Source organism: Rhinatrema bivittatum, chromosome 17 (genome assembly GCF_901001135.1).
Source record: "Rhinatrema bivittatum chromosome 17, aRhiBiv1.1, whole genome shotgun sequence".
Lineage (NCBI taxonomy): Eukaryota > Metazoa > Chordata > Amphibia > Gymnophiona > Rhinatrematidae > Rhinatrema > Rhinatrema bivittatum.
Window position 1 is genome coordinate 17,151,394 of NC_042631.1, and position 19,379 is coordinate 17,170,772.

At 48.4% G+C, this 19,379-nt stretch overlaps 1 protein-coding gene across 5 annotated transcripts in view; it reads right to left on the reverse strand.

Moving 5' to 3' along the window:
* The window catches only part of PACSIN3 (protein kinase C and casein kinase substrate in neurons 3), a 24,695-nt gene continuing 5,316 nt past the window's right edge, over window positions 1-19,379 (reverse strand). For 2 of the 5 annotated variants that reach the window (XM_029582329.1, XM_029582327.1), the window contains exons 2-11: window positions 18,994-19,097; window positions 17,572-17,728; window positions 13,555-13,790; window positions 13,092-13,247; window positions 12,370-12,545; window positions 8,696-8,816; window positions 8,335-8,477; window positions 7,741-7,803; window positions 7,044-7,204; window positions 1-682 (exon numbers count right to left, since the gene is read on the reverse strand). In XM_029582329.1, coding sequence (XP_029438189.1) covers window positions 567-682; window positions 7,044-7,204; window positions 7,741-7,803; window positions 8,335-8,477; window positions 8,696-8,816; window positions 12,370-12,545; window positions 13,092-13,247; window positions 13,555-13,790; window positions 17,572-17,728; window positions 18,994-19,050 — 1,386 coding nt within the window. In that variant the 5' untranslated portion in view covers window positions 19,051-19,097 and the 3' untranslated portion in view covers window positions 1-566. The remainder of the gene's footprint in view (window positions 683-7,043; window positions 7,205-7,740; window positions 7,804-8,334; window positions 8,478-8,695; window positions 8,817-12,369; window positions 12,546-13,091; window positions 13,248-13,554; window positions 13,791-17,571; window positions 17,729-18,993; window positions 19,098-19,379) is intronic. The other 3 variants (XM_029582330.1, XM_029582331.1, XM_029582328.1) reach the window with 3 other exon arrangements.

A 19,379-nucleotide genomic window follows, 5' to 3' on the forward strand; every position in this document is an offset into this window, starting at 1 on the left:
TTGTAAAAAAATGTACTTGCGCAGAAGCAAGTAGAAAGCCAGCTAGCAGAGGCAAGGCCTGTGCAGTATTTTTCAGGGACCCTTAAGTGGCCAAGGTAATAACCCTTGGTGGGTAGTTATTCCTTAGTTGTGGAGGTATTATAGGATCGTTCCCATAGACATAAACAAGGTGAAAGCCCTCAATACACAGAATCACAAACAGGAGCTGAGCTCAATGGATACAAGCTCATTCTACAACTATACCAGGTGTGACTTCCCTTCCCCAACCCCTCTACTGCAGTTCTTGTTCCTGAAACATTAGAGCACTGGCTTACTTCACTGGGGTGCAGGGGTACAAAAACAGCAGTATCTATTACACCAACTCCATTTTATTTAATTAGGGAGAAAAAAAAAACCTAAACCATGAATTCTAAAAATATTAAAAGCTTCACTTAAGTGACTTTGCTCTGTAACAGTGACATGTCCTGGTTATTGCCATAGATAGGTGTGTCCAAGTCCAAAAGATTCCTGATAAGGATGCTAGGGACATTAAAAAAAACCCAAAAACCTCCACCTATGATACCCCATCATGAAGCGAGGGCCTGGACATAGTTAGCAGGGTACAGTCCAACTCTGCCGGTGTCCAGCCGGCCTTTGCACCAGCCTTGCTCGTCCTCCTCACTGATCTTCAAGAGCTCTTCGCCTGGGAAGACAACAAGATGACTGTTAAGGGCCCTAGGAGGACACGTTACATTACTCTCTCTCTCAGCAGCAAATCCTCCACCCCCGATTGCATCCTACTTCCCCCAAAAAGGCTCCAGAAAAAGGTAGAAAGCTGCATTTCTGAGCTTAGCTAAAAACAGCAGCCTTCCCTTAACCCCCCCCCCCCCCAAACCCCAGGAAAAAAAAATAGGATGGGGACAGAGAAGAAATCGTTAATCAACTCTTCCTCCCCCCCCCCCCCCATTACAGGATGTCAGCTAGAAAGCCCCACTCCTCCAAAGACATTATGATGGGAGGCGCTAGCAGGTCCCTCTCTCCTAACCCCCCCTCTGTTATTTGGGGGGGGGGGGAGAGCACAAAGATCCCTCTTCCTTATCCCACCCTCATTGTTTTGGGGAGAGGGGAGCAAGGAAGCACCAGGATCCCCCTTTCCTTTCTTTCCGCAATGCTGGGCCTATACAAGTGATGTCACCAAATTGCACCCAGCATTCCCATGAAATAAAAATCTGTGCGAGGGGGGGGGGGGGTAACACGCTCCAAAATAGCATACGTTCAAGCCTTATCGGAACCAACATGAACAGGATTTTTTTTTTTTGGCCCACTTTTCTCTTCTACTGGACTAAGGTCCACATGAGCCTTCATTCACAGCTCCACAGGATCCTTCCCTGAATTAAAGATACCCTTTCCAATTCAGCCCAGCCATCGTTAACGACGGTCCACAAACAGGGGCTACAACCATAGTTCCCCCCCCCCCACCCCCTGGCTACCAGGGGGTCACACCATTAAGGGATGGCTTCTTCCCTCCAGGAGCTGTGACCCACTGCTTCTGCAGCATCCCCAACCCTGGCCAGCCCCAGGGAGCAGAAGCCCAGCCCTGGAATCACAGGGCACAGCAACAAGCCCACTAACAGCATGTTTTAAAAAAGTCTTGCATTTGAAACCATTGTGGTCTGCTTGGACAGACCCTCCAGTCTGTAGAAAGCAAGCCACGGCTAATGCTGCTTCAGTTAGATTAATGCAATCCTCCAAATGCTGTAGAGTACAGGCAGCAGGCCAATGACAAGATGCGTCATAGCAAAACCTCCCCAGCCACATTTATAATAGAAACACCGTTTGCAAGGAAACAATCCAGCACGTACCTTTTACTCATCTTTAGGTTTTTCATATAATCCTTGGATAACCACCATAGTTCCACCCGCCCCTCCCCCTCCCCCCCGAAAGCATTTTCTCCTTGTCTTCCCCAGCCGCAATGAGGTTATGGTGCCTGTTAGCGTCTTGCACATCTTTGTGAGAAGCCAGTACTGTCACAGTAGCCTTACAGCCTTTTTCCACCTGTGGTGGAGCACATGCAATTCCTACACAGTGCAAGTTGGCCAGCTAGAGAGAACTTTGCAAAGGAAGGAGATGCCTTTCTGCTCCACCATGTCGTCAAGGTAGGGATTTCTCTCTTTTGCTTTATTTTGGTATAGAAGCACTGGGTGCGTGGGGATGGAAAGTATGTGGAGTACCCAAGCTTCTCCTTTGCTCAGTTCTGAGAACTAAATATGGCAGTGCTCAAACACGCTCTGTTTTAGGGTGAGACATGCATGAGCCATGCAATCTTGTGGATAAAAGGACAACAAGCCACTGCAACAGATTAGATGTTTTGAATAGTTCCAGACAACTAAAGTGTGGTCAAGGGGGACATTGGAGAAATGACTTAACTGATAATTTCGTTTTCCTTAGTGTAAACAGATGGACCCAGGACCAATAGGTTGTGCTCCCCCGGCCAGCAGATGGAGACAGAGTAAGGTTTCAAAGCTGAGTCACAGTACATACACTCCTGCTGTGACCTCAGCCCTCCATATTCTCTTCAAGAGCCCATGTGGACATACTAGTGAAAGGACTTGATTAAAAATATGATTAAAATGGATAACCGTAAATGTACTCCACCAATCATAAACATTGAACTTCAGTAAGAATATAGGTGCCCTAATCTAGGGACTGGCAATTCATCTCCATGAAAGAACCGTTAACATGGTCCAATACAGTTCCAACCCGGGGGGGGATTTCCCCATCTTACAAGGAATCTGGGTACTCCTCTTCATCCATGCCATCCGAGTCCCTACCAGGAATACCCTTGGAAAGGTGAGGCATGCCTCGGGGGTCTGCGGGTAGGAATGGGAGAGGGAGGGGTCACTGGCTCATGTTCTGTCTGGGCAGGGGCAAGTGAGGCAGCAGACTACACCTGTATGAAGGCTTATAGCCCCAGGGAAAACTCCACCCAAGAAAAGGCAGCCGGATCCATGCTAGTCCAGGAAGTACTGGGGTGGTTGCAGCTGAATTACCCTCTCCCATGGATGACCCAGTCAAGGGTGTACTTAGATCCATCATACTGTTAGTTAAGGCTGTGACCAACTCATCATCTGAATGGGAGGAGCCGGGCTTAGCAAAGTCCGAAGAGGCTAACTCCTTGGGCTTCGTCACAGTGCTGACATAAGTTGGAATCCAGGTCAGTCTGTGAAACCCTAATACGACAAGCAGTGCAGAGAGTAAGGCACTTAGGTTTCTTGGTTGTTGGCGCCATTGGCGACAGTAGCTGTGTGTTCAATCAGCTCACGCTTAAAAATGTATGCGCACAAATTTCGAGCGTCTAGGTGGGGCACGGCGAGGGGCACGCACAGCCTGTGCACACAGATCTTCCTGTATCGCGCGTTGGGACGCATCTGACATTACACACACAGCGCATGCGCAGAGTCGATGCACTGCACGCACTGACGTTCTATGGGAGGGCAATAGGGCATGCACAGATATGTGCGCAAGATGGCACCACCCCAGTCTACCACGAGGTATGATGACCAAGCCTACAGTGGGGCCTAGCCCACCAGGAGCTGCTGAACCCACTTGGAAGCCCAATTCCCTTTACCCAACGAGAGTGGGAACGACATCGATATGGCGTGCCGAGCACGGAGACCGGGGAGAGTCCTACCGAAAACCCTCTAATAGTCTCTGAAGCGGAAGGCAAATCTTTTTTTGTTTTAATCTTTCCTGGGCTCAGCACTTACCGGCTGAGGAGGGAGAGGGCTGTGGCCGTCACCGCCTCGCTTGGCTTACTGCATCCGCTGCCTAAGCAGCAAAGTCCACACCTGGGACCTGGCTACCGGACCAAGGCACACCTCTTGAGGGATCTTGGAAATCGCCTCAGGAATTCTCAACTAGAGGAGGAACCTTTAGGTATCACCGGAGAGCGGGGCTCAGTTTTCTCCAATTTAGAATTTCTCCTTCCAAAAAGTACAGCAATCCCCATAGGGAGAAGTACATTCACCATCTGTTGGAGACCGAGAAATACTGAAGATCACTGCAGGGGTGTATCTAAGGTGATGTCAGCTTTGAAATTTGACTGTCTCCATCTGCTGGCAAGGGAACATAACCCATTGGTCCTGAGTCCATCTGGCTACACACTAGGAAAACCAGGTTTTTCTAACAATTTCTAGATGCTCCCCCCCCCAAAAAAAAAAAATGAATGAGAAATGACTGACAAAGGAGGGAGACATGGTGAAATGTTTTTTCTTAGCCAAAAAAAATGTTAAAATTCAGGATACTTCTTTTTCAGAGTTGGCTGGCAGACAAGTGGTATCACAGTTGGTGCTGTGGGTGGGATTTACAGTCAGCCTTCCCTTTGCTCTTCTCCCACCTAGGACAAATGCTGAAGGAATGAGGAAGAGACCACCCAACACATTTTAGTTAGTGGGGGCAGGACACAAATTGCTCATTCTTCACAGCCAGAGACTTCTCATGCAAGAGCCATGCTGAGCCACACAGGAAGGTCCCCCGTGTCAGCGGAGAAAGCTCTGTGACATCAAGAGTAGGGAGTGGGGTGGGTGCACCATGCCACGTGGACCGCACAATACAACAAAAGCCTTTTAAAAAAAACTTGCAAAGAATGTATTGAAAAACTGAACTGAAAAATCTCAAAAAAAAATTTGCGGGCAAACTACAAATCTTTCCCCATTCCAAGGTCCTTCAGTTTCCCTCAATCTTGTGTCCTACTCCTTAGCTCCTTCTCCCTAGTGCTTTCCCTTAAAGCAGCAGGACTAGCACAAGATGTTAAAAAGAAAATTATACCTATTAGTGGAACTGATCTAATATCTTATTTTTCATTTTAACTTTTGTTTGCAGAGATATTGGTGTTTTAAAATTTCAGAAATTTCCTTCTGCATTGCAGTAAATTTTAGGAGGGGGTGGCGTGTGGGAGCAGATGTGGTGATCTTCATTAGCACTTTGTGCAACCATTAAACAGATACACACGGTATGAACACAGCATGAGCAGCTGATTCTCAGTGACATTTTTAGAACAGGGAACGTGACGAAAAAGGCGTACACCCTGCATCACAAAAACGTGAAAAATATTTAAAAAATTAGGACCAAAAAATAAAAAAAGGACCTAAGAATAAGACCAAAAGCCAAGAACCTAGGAGTTGCAGGCCCAGTGCAAGCCTGGTTCAAATCTTTCCTCCAGAACCATTCCCAAACTGTATCCCTGGAATCAGCATCATCACGTTCCCACGTGCTCTCTTGTGATCTATTCTCGGCCACCTGTCCTACTGAATGTCCATACGATCCCCTAGGAAAAGTCATTAGAGACAGATTGCTTACTGCTCATACCCTACCGACCCAGACCCCGACTAAATGATTGTCAACTTGGATAATGCACAGGGAAGATCTCAGATGGGCTGCGCCAAAATAAACTGGGGCCAAATCCACAAACAGAAGATTTGTGGAGACGCCAAAATGACCTCGGTCACTAACTAGTTATTGAGTTTGCAGCTTAGGACTGGGTCTGGACTCCAAGCTAACTATGGAAACTCAAGTCCTAGCATTATCTAAATCAGCTCGTTCAAGTATTCCAACTATGCCATCTTCACTTCTCTGGCAGTCCTGTCTGCTTCAGTCATCCAGGCTTGTATGATTTCCTGCCAATTACTGCACCTTACTATACACTGAAATGGCAAAAAAAACCCAACTCAGATGACACCTGCAGGTCAGATGTACGGGCTCCATCAAGCCAACTTCAAAATCCTGGTGCTGGTCTTTAAGATCAAAAGCAATGCACCACTAACTCTCTCTGCCTCTCAAGTACCAAAGAAACAACCTTCTCCAGTTCAGTTCCGACTCTGCGAATTCTCCATCAGCAAACATCAGGTCAGCTCCCAACCTGCTAATATTCAGAAAACTGTTAAACACAGCTTTCTGAAGCAGTTTTCCCAACTAGAAGCTGATATATGGCCTTACCTCTCAAGCTGCACGCCTCGGCACTTAACTGTGTGATCAATATGCAGGAGAAACTGCCAAGTCAGTTGTTAATGCTGTTCCCTCCTCAGGCTTCTAACTTACTGCATCTTACTCACCTAGAAAACTACCTTGTACCTTACTCAGACGTCACCAGAAAGACTACATTTGATAGACTCCAGAACTGCTGCCAGTCCCTTTGATGCCTCTACTTCATTATACCTCTCTAGATATTACCCTAACGTCCTTTAACCTTTCTCTGTTGTGCTTTAGTTACTATCCTGATTTTATATATTCACATCATTTGTTAATGTAAATTCTAACTTGTTGTAAGTTATTTTGATTATATCTTTAGTTGGAAAAGCATGTAGTAAACTATGATGAAGCAACAGCAAGATGATATTGAGGGATTTAGCCACTACTGCTGTTTCAAATATTGCCGCCCCCCTCCCTCAAACCCCCCCCCCCCCCCAGTCCTCTTCCTCTGCAAGTGCCTTAGCCTGTTAACTGAGATTTGAGCGAGTTAAGGAGATTCCACTGAAGTCTAAGGAGGATAATGATCTTAGGAGGGCGATGGCCTTCCTCCAGGAGGGTCACACTTGCAGTGAAGGCCAAGGGCAATTTTGACCATCATCTCATCCTTATCAAACTTCCTTCCAGGGTCTCCCACTCGCCTCCCTCAGCTGCCTCCAAAAAAGCACGATGTGAGTAAGGGCTGCAAATCCTTAGGAAGAAACGTGGTCATGAAGAGCATTTGAGAAGTGTCTGGCTATTGTATACTTCCACTCTTACATGTCGGCTACGGTCTCTCCCCCTCCTTGTTCGATCCAATCAGAGCAGCTGAGACTCTAGCATCTACCCGATTCTGCTCATGGTTTCAAAGCTCCAAAAAAATGACGATTCCGCTACGGTAGTCTAGAGCTAGCGATCCCAAACTGGAAATATTTGAGAGCTTTAAAATCCCCCCACAATCCCATAGATGCCCTCCTTCTACCCGAGCAAGGTGCGTTTGAAGTAGTGTTGGTAAGCAAGTAGCTGGCAGCCTGCGGTTAGTAGATGGTTAGCGTGTGTACCTGCATTAAAGCTCAGTTCATCAGCCTCCTGTCCTGCGTAATTGTACAGGGCGCGCACCCGCACACCGGCTACCTTAGTGGCCTCCTCTTCTCCAGGGCCCTCGATATATTTCTTGGGGCTCTCTTCATCTGACCACTCAGATGTGTCGTCTTTTCCACCACTGCAAGCACAGAGACAGGAGACAACAAAGCTCAGGATGATGGTAAACAAAAATAAATAAATAAATAAAAGAATAAATCATGGGGGGGGGGGGGAGGGCTGAGGCAGCGCCCGAGTCACCCCAAAAATCTTGAGAACCCCTTGGGGTGGGGATGAAGAGCAACAAAACCAAGGCCACCCTGAAAACCCAAGTGACGTTAGAAATCAGAGACCACAGGTAAATTCTGAGAGCAGAACAGCAGCCCAAGTCACCAGGGGGGAGGAAGAACCAGCAGTCCCAAAAGATCTAAAATGAGATTCAAGATGAAAACAGCAACTCAAGTCACCCTGGAAAAAAAAAAGGTTTCAGTTTTGGAGGGGGTGGGGACAGAAACGTGCCTGAACGTCGAGTCGGTAAAGAGTTGCATAAGGGATGGGAAGAGAAGACAGAGTGAATGATACGCTCTGGAAAAAAAAGGTAATCAGAGGGGAGGAGAGGGAGTCACCGTCTTAGACCCCCCTTCCTGTGAGAAGAGGCGCGGGTGGCTCTGTACTAACTTTGTAGGGGACGGCACGTCCGTCAGGGTCGCATAGAACGCCTCGTCGTCTCTGTAGGAAAACCTGCGGATTGGCAAACAGGGGTTCTGATGACCACGGCAAGAGCTGGCAGCAGAGATCCATAGCAAACACCCCCCCCCCCCCGTCCTCCCTCCCTCCCCCACCCCCCACGGCTTGTGTCAGAAATCATAACCTTCCAGAAGTGGGCACAGGATTTGTTGCGTGGGGGGGGGAGGGGGGAGAGCGAGGGCAAGAGCGCACAGGTGCTCCAGCAGCAGACATGGGGGGGGGCGGGGAGGGACTGGGATTTGTACAAGGGTCCTAGAAGCGACACGGCCTCTCCTCGCCATAACATACGTTCCCTGGAGAAGTCCCACGGGTTTCCTCGAGGGCGACGGGTGCCATATACGGGTGTCCCGGCAGTCCCGTGCGTTTGGGGGGGGGGGACGGGACGGAGGTTCGTACAGGCACTCCCGCAGGTAAATCCATGGAGAGGTGGGGGCTGCAGTATAGGTTCCCCCCCCCCCCCGTCACGCACCGGAGAAGGAAGAGAGTCTACGGGAATTGTAAAGATGTCCCGCGAGCGACGCTTACCCTTGGCGCTGCTGCTGTGGCGGCAGCGGAGCGTGAGTCTCCCCGTCTCTGGTCGGTACGATGCTGGTGAGCGTCACTTCGCCAACATTTCTGCTGTTCTTTTCCTTCTTGCTGATGGCTCGCTGTGTTTCCGGAGACCATTCCTGCGCCAGTGGGACAAAAGGTCAGAAAGGGAAGCTTTGCTTTCTAGCCCCCACCCCTAACACTGACATTTAGAACCAATTCCGTTCCTGTGCTTCCAACACTTTCTGATATTATCCCGGCTGTCTCTGCCCTTAGCTCGGTCCCGGGTCTGAAACATTACGAGAGAATAGAATTTTCTTCTTTTTCTTGCCTTCCCCCCATTTAATTCCCTCTTCACCTCAAACTGGGGCCAGTGCATGGACATCCCAGGCCCATGAGTGTTCCTCCACCACCTCAGGTCTTCCTGGTCATCTGCGACTATTATGCCCTGGTACAGGTCCCGGTACAGTGCGTGGAACCTGCAGTACAGAGAGAACAGAAGTGGGGGGGGGGCCCCCATCAGTCTGACGTCCTGGCACTCCCTCAATACTACACCATCTCCCCCCCCCCCCCCCAAAGTCCTCGCCCCCAATACCCAGGGCACACTCCGGCACCTTTTCAAGCCCCTTCCAAAAACCCAGTGCCCCACCCCCCACTGCCTCTTCTCGTGCTCCGCCGCCCCATCCCGAGATCATGGCAAACTCCCTCCTTCCCTTGGATATTTCAGTGACCGCTTTCCCCCATAAGAACATAAGAAAGTGCCATGCTGGGTCAGACCAAGGGTCCATCAAGCCCAGCATCCTGTTTCCAACAGAGGCCAAACCAGGCCACAAGAACCTGGCAATTACCCAAACACTAAGAAGATCCCATGCTACTGATGCAATTAATAGCAGTGGCTATTCCCTAAGTAAACTTGATTAATAGCCATTAATGGACTTCTCCTCCAAGAACTTATCCAAACCTTTTTTGAACCCAGCTACACTAACTGCACTAACCACATCCTCTGGCAACAAATTCCAGAGCTTTATTGTGCGTTGAGTGAAAAATAATTTTCTCCGATTAGTCTTAAATGTGCTACTTGCTAACTTCATGGAATGCCCCCTAGTCCTTCTATTATCCAAAAGTGAAAATAACCGAGTAGCATCTACTCGTTCAAGACCTCATGATCTTAAAGACCTCTATCATATCCCCCCTCAGCCGTCTCTTCTCCAAGCTGAACAGCACTGGGCCTGCCAAACCTACACACACTCACGTGTTCAGCTTGCACACTGCGTTTTTCTACAGCTTGTGCTGTTTGTACAAGAAATATATCCAGGAATCTGGGTGTTTATCAAGCAAATGAACACGCTGTTAACTGCAGCCCCTCCTCACCCATCAAATCACGTAACATTGAGGGGATGGGGCTGCTGTCTTCAAGCCCCTAAGTAGCTTACTAACATTCACCAGCACAGAGAAGTCCTAAAACAGATAAGTGTGTCAGGGGTTTGGGTTTTTGTTTTTTTTTAATTTTGCTGCTCCCACTACTATGAATCTCAGCACATCAGGAACTGCTGTGCCGCACCTCAGCAAAACCTCATGCTTTTAATTCCCCACAGCTGAAGAATGGGTGAAGCAACGGGGATTTTTTTTTTTTTTTTTAAACAAACAAGGATGGTAACCGCTAAAAACCACAAAAGGCTTAATGCTCAAAAATATTCTCACTGGAGGAAAGCAGGCAAAGGGGGATGTATGAATGGAGCCCGCCAAGTGTTTGAACGTTTCTGTTAGTTACAGGGAGGTGACGTTCTCCACAGAAGAGGCATTTCAGGGAGGGGGGTGTCATTAAATGAAACGGGGGGGGGGGGGGGGGAAGGGAGGTTCAGAGGAAACATGAGAAAATCTCTCTCTCTGGTAGGTGCCTGGAATAAACTACCAGCAGAGACGGTGGAAACCGGTCCCGTGTCAGCATCCAAGTATGCCTAGGCAGATTTAGAGAGGACAGGTGGTAGAATAGCCCACCCTTCACACCCCCGAGAGCAAGCGAAGAAAGAGGCGATAAGAAGATAAGGGAAGATTTAAAAACAAAACAGGTTTGTATCAAGAGGCCAGACTCCTCAGAAAGCAGCTGGCTTATTGCCGGCGCGCTGCTGCTGCTGCTGGCCAGATCCTCACTATCTTGCAAGTGGCCAGATGTTCAGGGATCGGCTTCAGCAGCTACGATTTGTAAATGAATTACAAAGCTCAGCGGCAAGACGAGGGAGGGATGCTGCTGGGAATTTGGTATTAAAAATATGGAAACATGGACGTTACTCTAGCCAGCATGGTAGAGAACTGGGAGGGGATATTGGATAGCGGGGGGCGATGTCCTACAAGCAGTAAAGCTTCCAGAGAGGTGGGAAACACTCTTGCCATGAGTTAAAGTAACCTTTTTTTTTCTTCCTTTTGCCATCTTCTGCTCTGTTACCAGGTTTCAAAACTGAAGGCGTTCCAGAAATAAAGAAACAGTAGGATATTTCTGTTGTCGTCACATTAATTTAGATATTTGTGGACTGCACTGGTTGTAGACTGCCCAGAGCTAGTCTAGATGGTACAGTATAAAATATAAGAAATAAGGCCCCATCTAGTCTGCCCGATTTTCCTGTTGCAATGATGTAAACCCCCCTCCCCCACCCATTGACCTCTGGTTTTACCTCACTCTGTGCTTTTCCAAAACGTTTTCTTTTTTTAATTCTGTTACAGTTTGCCTGCATCACCTCCACTGGGAGGCTGTTCTATGCCTCCAGCACCTCTCTCTGTGAAGGAATATTTCCTGATGTTATTCTCAAGTCCCTCCCCACCCCCCCCCCCCCCTTCAGCCTCCTCCAAGTTTGATATATCTTGTTTTAGGACAGGGATTATTATTAGCCCCCAGCAGGGGAGCATGTCCCGCCTGTCCCTAAACAATGTTGTAAAGCAGTGAACAACATTTAAAAAAAAACAAACAAACAAGTCATCAATATTACACAACAAATAACATTTAAATTGCAAAACCTAATTAAATTAAAAACAAATAACTCAGAAATAAAAACCTCTTGAAAATATTTTAAAAGCCTGACATGCTACGCAGTTGGTACAGTGAGTGGAACAAAGTTTGATTTTTTTTTTTTTTTGTTGGGGGAAGGGGGCAAGCATGAGATGGGGGAAAGAGCAACAGAGATCCCTCCCCTTGAAGACAAAGGTATTTTGGCACTCTGCCAACAATTTAGCTGACACCCACCCCCTAGACCTTCCTTTCCATTCCTACCTGGAGGTACATGTAATCTCAGCCCTCAGGTATACATGCTTAGGTCCTTAAGACTCATTTCCATAGGGATTCTGGCATATACACTACAATATATTAGTAGCCCTCCTCTGGGCTGCCTCCACTCAGTCTGCATATTTTGGAGGCCCAGACAACAGGCCACACGAGGGCTCACCAGTACTTTTGTACAGGGACATCACCACTTGTCTACTGGTCAGTCCCTCTCCCTATGCACCCCAGCGTTTCTCAGACTTCAGCCAATGCCTTGTTGTACTGGTCTGCAACCTTCAGATCAGATGTGATCAACCCAGGGTCTCCCCCGTGCGTTTGGGGCAGTTCAGTAATGCATCGTGCAGGCTCCCTTCAACGCCTGCACTCTGAATGCACGATTGCTACTGCACTTCCAGGCCCATGCAATGATCTGCTCGCGTAAAAACGGGCGCTCACGATTGAGCACCCTCTCTCTCAACGTGCGCCCAGCCACCTCTTCTGGCCGCACGATGCATTATTTAAAATGAGAGGGGTCACGCTATGGGGAAAATTGTGCGTCCTTAGCACGTCCGTGGCATCAGGCGATCAGGAGAACCGGCTGTGCGCCAGTTAGGAAAATGGACGCTTGCTTAATGGGCTTCCATTTTCCTAACCTGAACGCCGGCGAGATTCCCCCCCCCCGATACCACGTAGGAGGAACCACAGAAAAGCAGCATTTTGGGCTTTTTTGTGGCTTTGGGGGAGTTTCAGAAGGGCTCGTAGCGAGTAAAGACTTAACGCACCTTTCATTGGTGGACAAGTTGAGATGCTTATGAACGTCCAACAGAACCTCTTTGAAAAAGCGCAGCCTCCTCTGCTCCTGCTCCTGACAGGTCTCAAACATTTGCTCCATGTCCTCCATATAGCGAGGGTTGTAGCGGTTCAGCTCCTCCAGTGCCTTCTCATAGCGGTCCTTGTCCTAGAAGGAGAGGAGGCGGCGGCCAGTCAGGGCATGGAGCCTACAGGGAACAGGAATTCCCACACCTCCTCAGATTCCAGGGGTCAGCACTAGGCGGGGGGGGGGGTAGGGTACAGCCGCCCCCCCCCCTAGTGGTGCACACAGTCTCTGCTTCTTAGCTGTAACGCTACAGGCAGGTGAGATGTATGGGTGGCAGTGGGAGGGGCACGGTCTTGTTCTCTCTCCAACCCGCCCAAAGTTTTGGCCTCCTGGTTGAATTATCAGGTTGGTGATTGGGGGGGGTAACTGCTCTTCTTTCTGGTCGCCGAGTCATTTTACAAGGGGTGGGAGGGACTAGCGGTCCCGGGTCACGTTGATCTCCTCTGCCCCCCTGGGTGCAGCGCTCCGCGCTCTCCAGCAGTTTGCGCAGCTGCTCTTGGGACGTTGGGGTAGGGTTATGGAGTTGGGCTTAGACTTTTTTCTTTATAAGCAGAATATCAAGTACAGTAAAGATACGGGGGGGGGGGGGAGCAGGGCAAGTTCATGCATCCCAGGGTCTGCACGCACCTTCTCTGCCTCCTGGGTGCAGCGCTCTGCTTTCTCCTGCAGTTTGCGCAGCTGCTCTTGGGACATCGCGGCATCGGCTTTTCCATGATTTTCCCGAATCTGAGCCGTCCTCTCATCCTTCCGGGCAGTGTGGTAACTTTTCTTAGCTGCTTCCACCTAAAAATAAGCTAACATGCTGGAGGCCCTTCATTCTCACCTGCCACTGAATCCCACTGTAGTGCTCCCCCGCCTCACTGAGACCCTTTTATTCAGGGCTGCATTACCCTACACTGGAGGTATCCCTTACCCCCTAATTCCAGTTCATCCTGCACTGCATCCTTTTGTGCTCACCTGCATCCTCCCAGTCAGATACTCCCCTCCCCCTCCCGGTCTGCATTCCCACCTTCCCAGCTCCCCCTCCGGCCCATGCCTCTCTCTCTGGACCTGCTTTCCCAGAATTCACAGCCGTACGTCAGATGCTTACGTCTTTCAGCTTTTTCACCCAAGGCTTCTGTGCCTTGCGGAATCCGTCCTCTGCCTCCTTGGTCTCCTTGAAGCCCCCGATCATCTGCTTGTGGAAGGCATCCCGCTGCCAGGAGCGCACTCTCTCGCAGTCCTCGCCCGACAGCAGGTTCCTCAGCTCCAGGTGGATCTCGCTCAGCTTGTCGGCGGCGCTGAGAAAGGCGTGCCACGCCTTCTCCAGGGTGCCGTACTGGGGACCTGCACAGACACACTACTGTACACCAAAGTGTCTTATTTACATAAAAACCATGCAAAATAAAGTACCACTGCCCTACTCGCAAAATCCCCTCACATATGTTCACAGTCTGATAAATCATTTATTTTAAAACAAGCACTCAACAAAAACGTGAAATATGCAAGGCACACTGCGGACATCTACACCTTCCAGTTTTCTTCATTAAGAACCCTCCCCCCCCTTATTCTCACAGCCACAAGCTGCATTCGTTGTTACTTAAGGATATGGGAAATTAATATTTACAGAATATCTCTCTCCAGTCTGCTTAGCTTTTTCCTTGGGTTTAAACGGTTTGCTCCAACAAAAATCGGGCCAGAAACACTCCCTTGCTCAATTGCTATCCCAACTTGTTCTGCTTTAGGAAATTGTATAAAATAAAATTTTAAAACAAATTAAAAATTTGTATTACTTATACATTTTTCAAAATATGGTGAATGGTACCCAAGTCAAATTTCTCACAAATTAAACAAAAAAAAAGAGTAGCAAAGATGTACACTAATAGCCTAACAGTGGTTCCCAGCCTGTGATCTGTGGACGCCTAGGGGTCCATGAGCTGTGGAAGAAGATTAAACAGCCTGCCCAAAAGAGAAGCCCAACGGGCTGCCGCCACCAGACCCCATCCTGCGACGGGCGCAAAAGTGGAGGCCTGAGAGACTCCAGTGCACCCCATCTCGCCAGCAGCCAAAGACTGACAAAGACCAAGGGGCCACTGGACTCTCTCCCCTCCTGCAAACTCCAGGAAGAAGATAAGGAGAGGCCTGGGTGTGTGAGAGAGGGTGTATGAACACGTGTGTGTGTGTGTGTGTGTGTGACAGAGACAGCCTACGTGAGAGCTTGTATGCATGTGTATGAGAGAACATGTATGTTTAAGATGGATCATTTTTTGTATGAGCATGTGAAAGGTAGCATGTGTATGAGACAGGGCTGATGTGTGAGAATGTGTGTAAGAGGGGGCATGTTTCTGTGGAAGATTGTATGTGTAAGGGTGAGCATGTGTGAAAAAACGCGAAAGAGTGGGAGAGTGTGTGAGAGTGCGAGAGAGGGAGCATGTGAAAATGTGAGAGCCTGTGCGTATGAGAAACAGGGAGCTTGCATGTGTAAGAGCCTATAGGTATGAGAGAGGGGAAGCATGTGTGTGTGTGACAGCATGTTTGTGTGATAGAGTATGCGTGTGGATGTGAGAGGGAGGGGATCATGTGAATGAGCGAGTGTGTACGAGAGAGGGAATGTTTGGGTGAGCATGTGAGAAGAATATTTGTAAACCCTCATCCCCACCCCCACTACTCCATGGCAATCTCAGGAAATCTAGTGTTCCCAGGCATGGAGAATGTTTGTTTTTCCACTGCTGCAACGGATGCAAAGTCTGGCTTCTTGTATTTCCAGTTCAGATTTTGGCTGCACATTTGTATTTATACTTTTGGTCTCTGTATTCTGCATGCGTGCCTTAGGTATATTGGTGCGATATTTGCAGTGCTGCCTTTTCATAGGTAAGGTGGATACTGTTTTAGCCTGGTAGCTGGTGTATGGCAGGGTTCCTTGCAGGATTTTGTATTATACAATGCGCCTGGTGGTAGAGGGGACCTTGTATTGCTGTTACTGAGGTGACACCAGAATTTGAATTTTTTTTTTTTTCGGGTGAGTGGTGTGAAGAAATGTCCTAGTTTTGCTGTGCAGCCTTTGTTGGGGGGGGGGGGGGGGGTCATGAATGCAGGGTATTGTAGGATGTGAGGTGCAGGTTTTATATTGGGATTTGCCCCATTCCTGTAGAGAAGAATGTTTGATTAATGCTGTAAAATAATTTTAAGAGTAGTTTTATTTAACGGTTGACACTGACCAGGGGCTTTTTTTTGTTGTTGTTGTTACTTAGAAGGTTCTTCTGTGTAGAGATTGCTAACAGCAGAACCTTGCAAAAAAATGGTGCAAAATGTTTTGCAGCAGTGCTTCTTGCGCTTTATGAGCGAGGGTGTCCTGTCTCCTCTTATATGGAATTTGGTAACAGGCTGGTGTGGCGAGTGATTGGACCCCTGCCAAGATCAAAGTAATAAGGGGGGGAGGGGGGGGGTCACCGTCACAGGTGATTTAAAAAAAAAAAGTTATTTTCAAAAAGTGTGGAGTGGGGGCTGGGAGGGAAAGGTGCACGCAAACCTCTGTCCATTTTAGCGATGTGCGCCTGCCTCTCTCTCCCTCTCCATTACTCCCATTCCCCCAGGCGCTCCAGTGCCAGCTCCGTGGCTCTCTGTAGTTACAGGAGCACATTCTTCCACATTTACTGCTGGGTTTTGCAAAGCATTATTTAATAGGTTTTATATATATGAAGGAGTCTGGGGCGCATATTTGTTATTACATTGCTAACTTTTCTATATACAACACATAAATGCAGGTAAAAATGAAAGAGAAGCTTATTGGGGGGGGGGGGGGGAGAGGGGAGATCCACGCTGTCAAAACGTCTGAGAGTCCCTGGCGAAATACACAGAAGAGGCTTCGGTTTTCCCTAATCAGAAAGGGACCACTGGCCTCACTCTCCAGACACCGGAAGGAGGTTGTTGCCACTTCTGCCAAAATTTCAGCAAGACCCCTTACCAAATTTCAGCAAAATAAAGAAAGCAGCCCCCCCCCCCCCGAGAAGGCTCCCACAGCACGCAGATCTACAAACGGACGGACACACGGATGCACGCTCACTCTCACTGAACAGGTCTAAAAATGCACAAGAACAATTACACAAGCTTAAAAAAATATTTTAAAAAATGCTTAAAAAGGGCTGTGGAAATTCTCTTCCAGGACCTAAATCCACCTCAGATATGTTGGGCAGCTGCGCTTCCCGAGAGGCGCCAGTCTCTTAGCGAGGGGGCCTTAGTTTTCAGTTTATTCCTCCTGGAAATGTAACCGTGTTTATCAAAACAAACAGGAGAAAAAAAAAATTCAGGGGGGGTGGGGGAAATCCAGTTTTAACACCAATTATGATAAACACTGAAATTCCCATGAAAATAATTAAAAACAGAAAACGAAGGTCCCTAACCCCAGGGTCAGGTCTGGCCAGCTCCAGTCCTTCAAACGGGTCTGGCTTCCAGGATTTCTTGCACTGATTATTCGCGAGATATTTCATCCAAGAGCCAGGTCAGTTGGCGTAGTTTGGTTTTCCTGAACACCAGACCTGCTTGCAGCACTCCCAGACGACCTCCCACAAAGGGATAAAAATGTGTGCATCACACACGCGCGCTCACGTCAGTCAGGTGAAGCTGCTTCCTAAGGGGGCACTTCATTTGGAAATATTCACTATTTTACCACCTCTCGTGAGATTTCTCCCTAAAAAGCTCACTCAGTGAATGGAGAACCTCAGAATTACTCTGGTGTTGGGAACGCAGAGTGGGAAATTGATATCAGAAGTTTCCATCACCCAAAAACCTTCATTAATCATTCCGTTACCATCTACTCCTGGAGTTAAGGGAAATAATTGGCTCATCCTTTTAAAGTTATTACATCCTGCAGCCTCTCTAAAAAGCATGAGAAGCTTCCGCCGCAGAGCAGCTTAACCGCAGCGCAACACTGGACGCTCTCTCGGCAAGGTCAAGTCCCAAATCCATCCAACCGTCGGCAACAGGTCCTTATTAATTTACAAATCTGCCGGGGAAAAAAAAAATCTGCTTTGCTCCCCGCAGCATCTCACCCCGGTCCTCACCACCTCGGGAGAAGAAGCCGGCCAACTCAGCTCCTGCTCCTCGCCGGACGGTTTTCACTCTGGCTCACCTTTTCCCACCGCCGACTGCCACTTGCGGGACCAGTCTGTCAGCTGCTGCGAGTAGCTCTTCTCTATCTTGGCGCGCTCCTGGAAACAGGAGACAAGCTCGTTGCACAGCCTGTGCCCATCATCTATGCGCTTCACCGTCCGCCGGTAGTTACCTGCCTAATGGAGGGAGAAAGAGATGATAAACTCAAGGAGAGAGAGAGAGAGACAGGAGAGGGGTAGCAAGAGGGTGAGTGGCAGATTGAAGAGCATCAGAGTGAATGTCTTTCCAATCTCAGGAGTCTCTCACCTGTATATCCCTCACCCCCTCGGGCTGCACTTATAATTTTAACCCTTCTGTGCCTGCCTAGTGCACCTTCAAGTTGCCAGTTCTCTGTATTTCAAGGAAACCCAACATGTACAAATAACTAAAATTACTATTGATCTCCATTCCCTTTGTCAAAATGTCTCAACTCCTTCTCGGGGTCGGCTAGTTTTGCCTGCCCAGGCTCATCAATTTTTCCAACCCTACTCACGCCCCCGTTTCCACCCAACCTGCAACAAACCAACTTTAACCCTCGCCACGTCACCAGATTTCATCCCGATTGCGTTGCCCTCCACAAATGCTGAGCCCCGACAGAAGAAAGCTGCTCCAGCCTCTGGGTTTCCTTTGGAGCCAACACTGCTGCTGCTGCTCTTCCCTCCTCTGTATTCTTACTTCTCCTGCTTGAGATGGCTTTATAGTCCCTTCAGCCCCACCCTGATAGTTAAGTGCTAGCGGAACATAACATTCAAAGCCTGATGCACTCCTGAAAGCCTGTTTATCCCCATAGTCCTCTGATCACCTCTTCTTTCTATATTACGGTAGGTCAAATGACATCTAAACAAATAGGCACACTAAAAATCTATTTTTTTTTGTTTATTATTTCAGGAATGTCACTAAATCTCCGCAAATTCCGTTCTGTTTGGCATTATACTTTGCTCTCTCCTAAACTCCCCTGCTCAGAGAATGCACTTGTACGTCCTGCAGCCTCAACCCTACTGCCATTCCTGCCCCACTTCCTCAGTTATTTCCATTTTGATGTATTCTCTCTCCACCCCATGGTTGATCATTAACTCTCCTGCATGATCACCTGCAGCATCAACCCTACCCCGTCCTCCCAGCTTAAGCCACCTTGAGGTTGTTACATATGATCTTCTTTTTCAGTATCTCACCATCTCCCCCTATAACCCTACCGCACTCCCCTTGAGTTCTGTACTTCCGGGAAGTGAAGCTTCCCCGCGTTCCTGCCCACATGATATTCACTTGGCATGGATTACAACGCACACCGCAGCTGAATTCACCGTTCAGCTCTCGTGTTTACCGCGCCACACGCGGATATTCACTTCCAGTTCACGCGTCGCGGTGAAAGCCATCAGTGCGGAGTCACCTCCAATTCTCTTACCTCCCAGAAACTGCCCCCCAGAACCTCTCCTCCAGCCTCATCCTCACTCGTTGACATCGCCCCGCTATCCTTGCAGCAAAGAATGTTTGCGGCTTTTAATGTACCTATTTAAATTACAAAAAAAAAAAAAAAAAAGAAGAAACGTTAACAGGAGGGAGGACAAGAGGCAGCAGGAAATCATTGAATTATAAGACAGTATCAGCAAATAAGGATCATATCTGCCTCCATTTGTTCTTACCTACGGAGCTGCCTCAGATCCTATTCTGTCTATGGGCTTCTCCCTACCTTGCCCTGCCACTGTGGTTACCTCTGGTCCTCAAGGGCCACAAAACAGGCCTGGTTTTCATCAGTGAATATTTTTTTAGATAGATGTGCATGCACTTCCT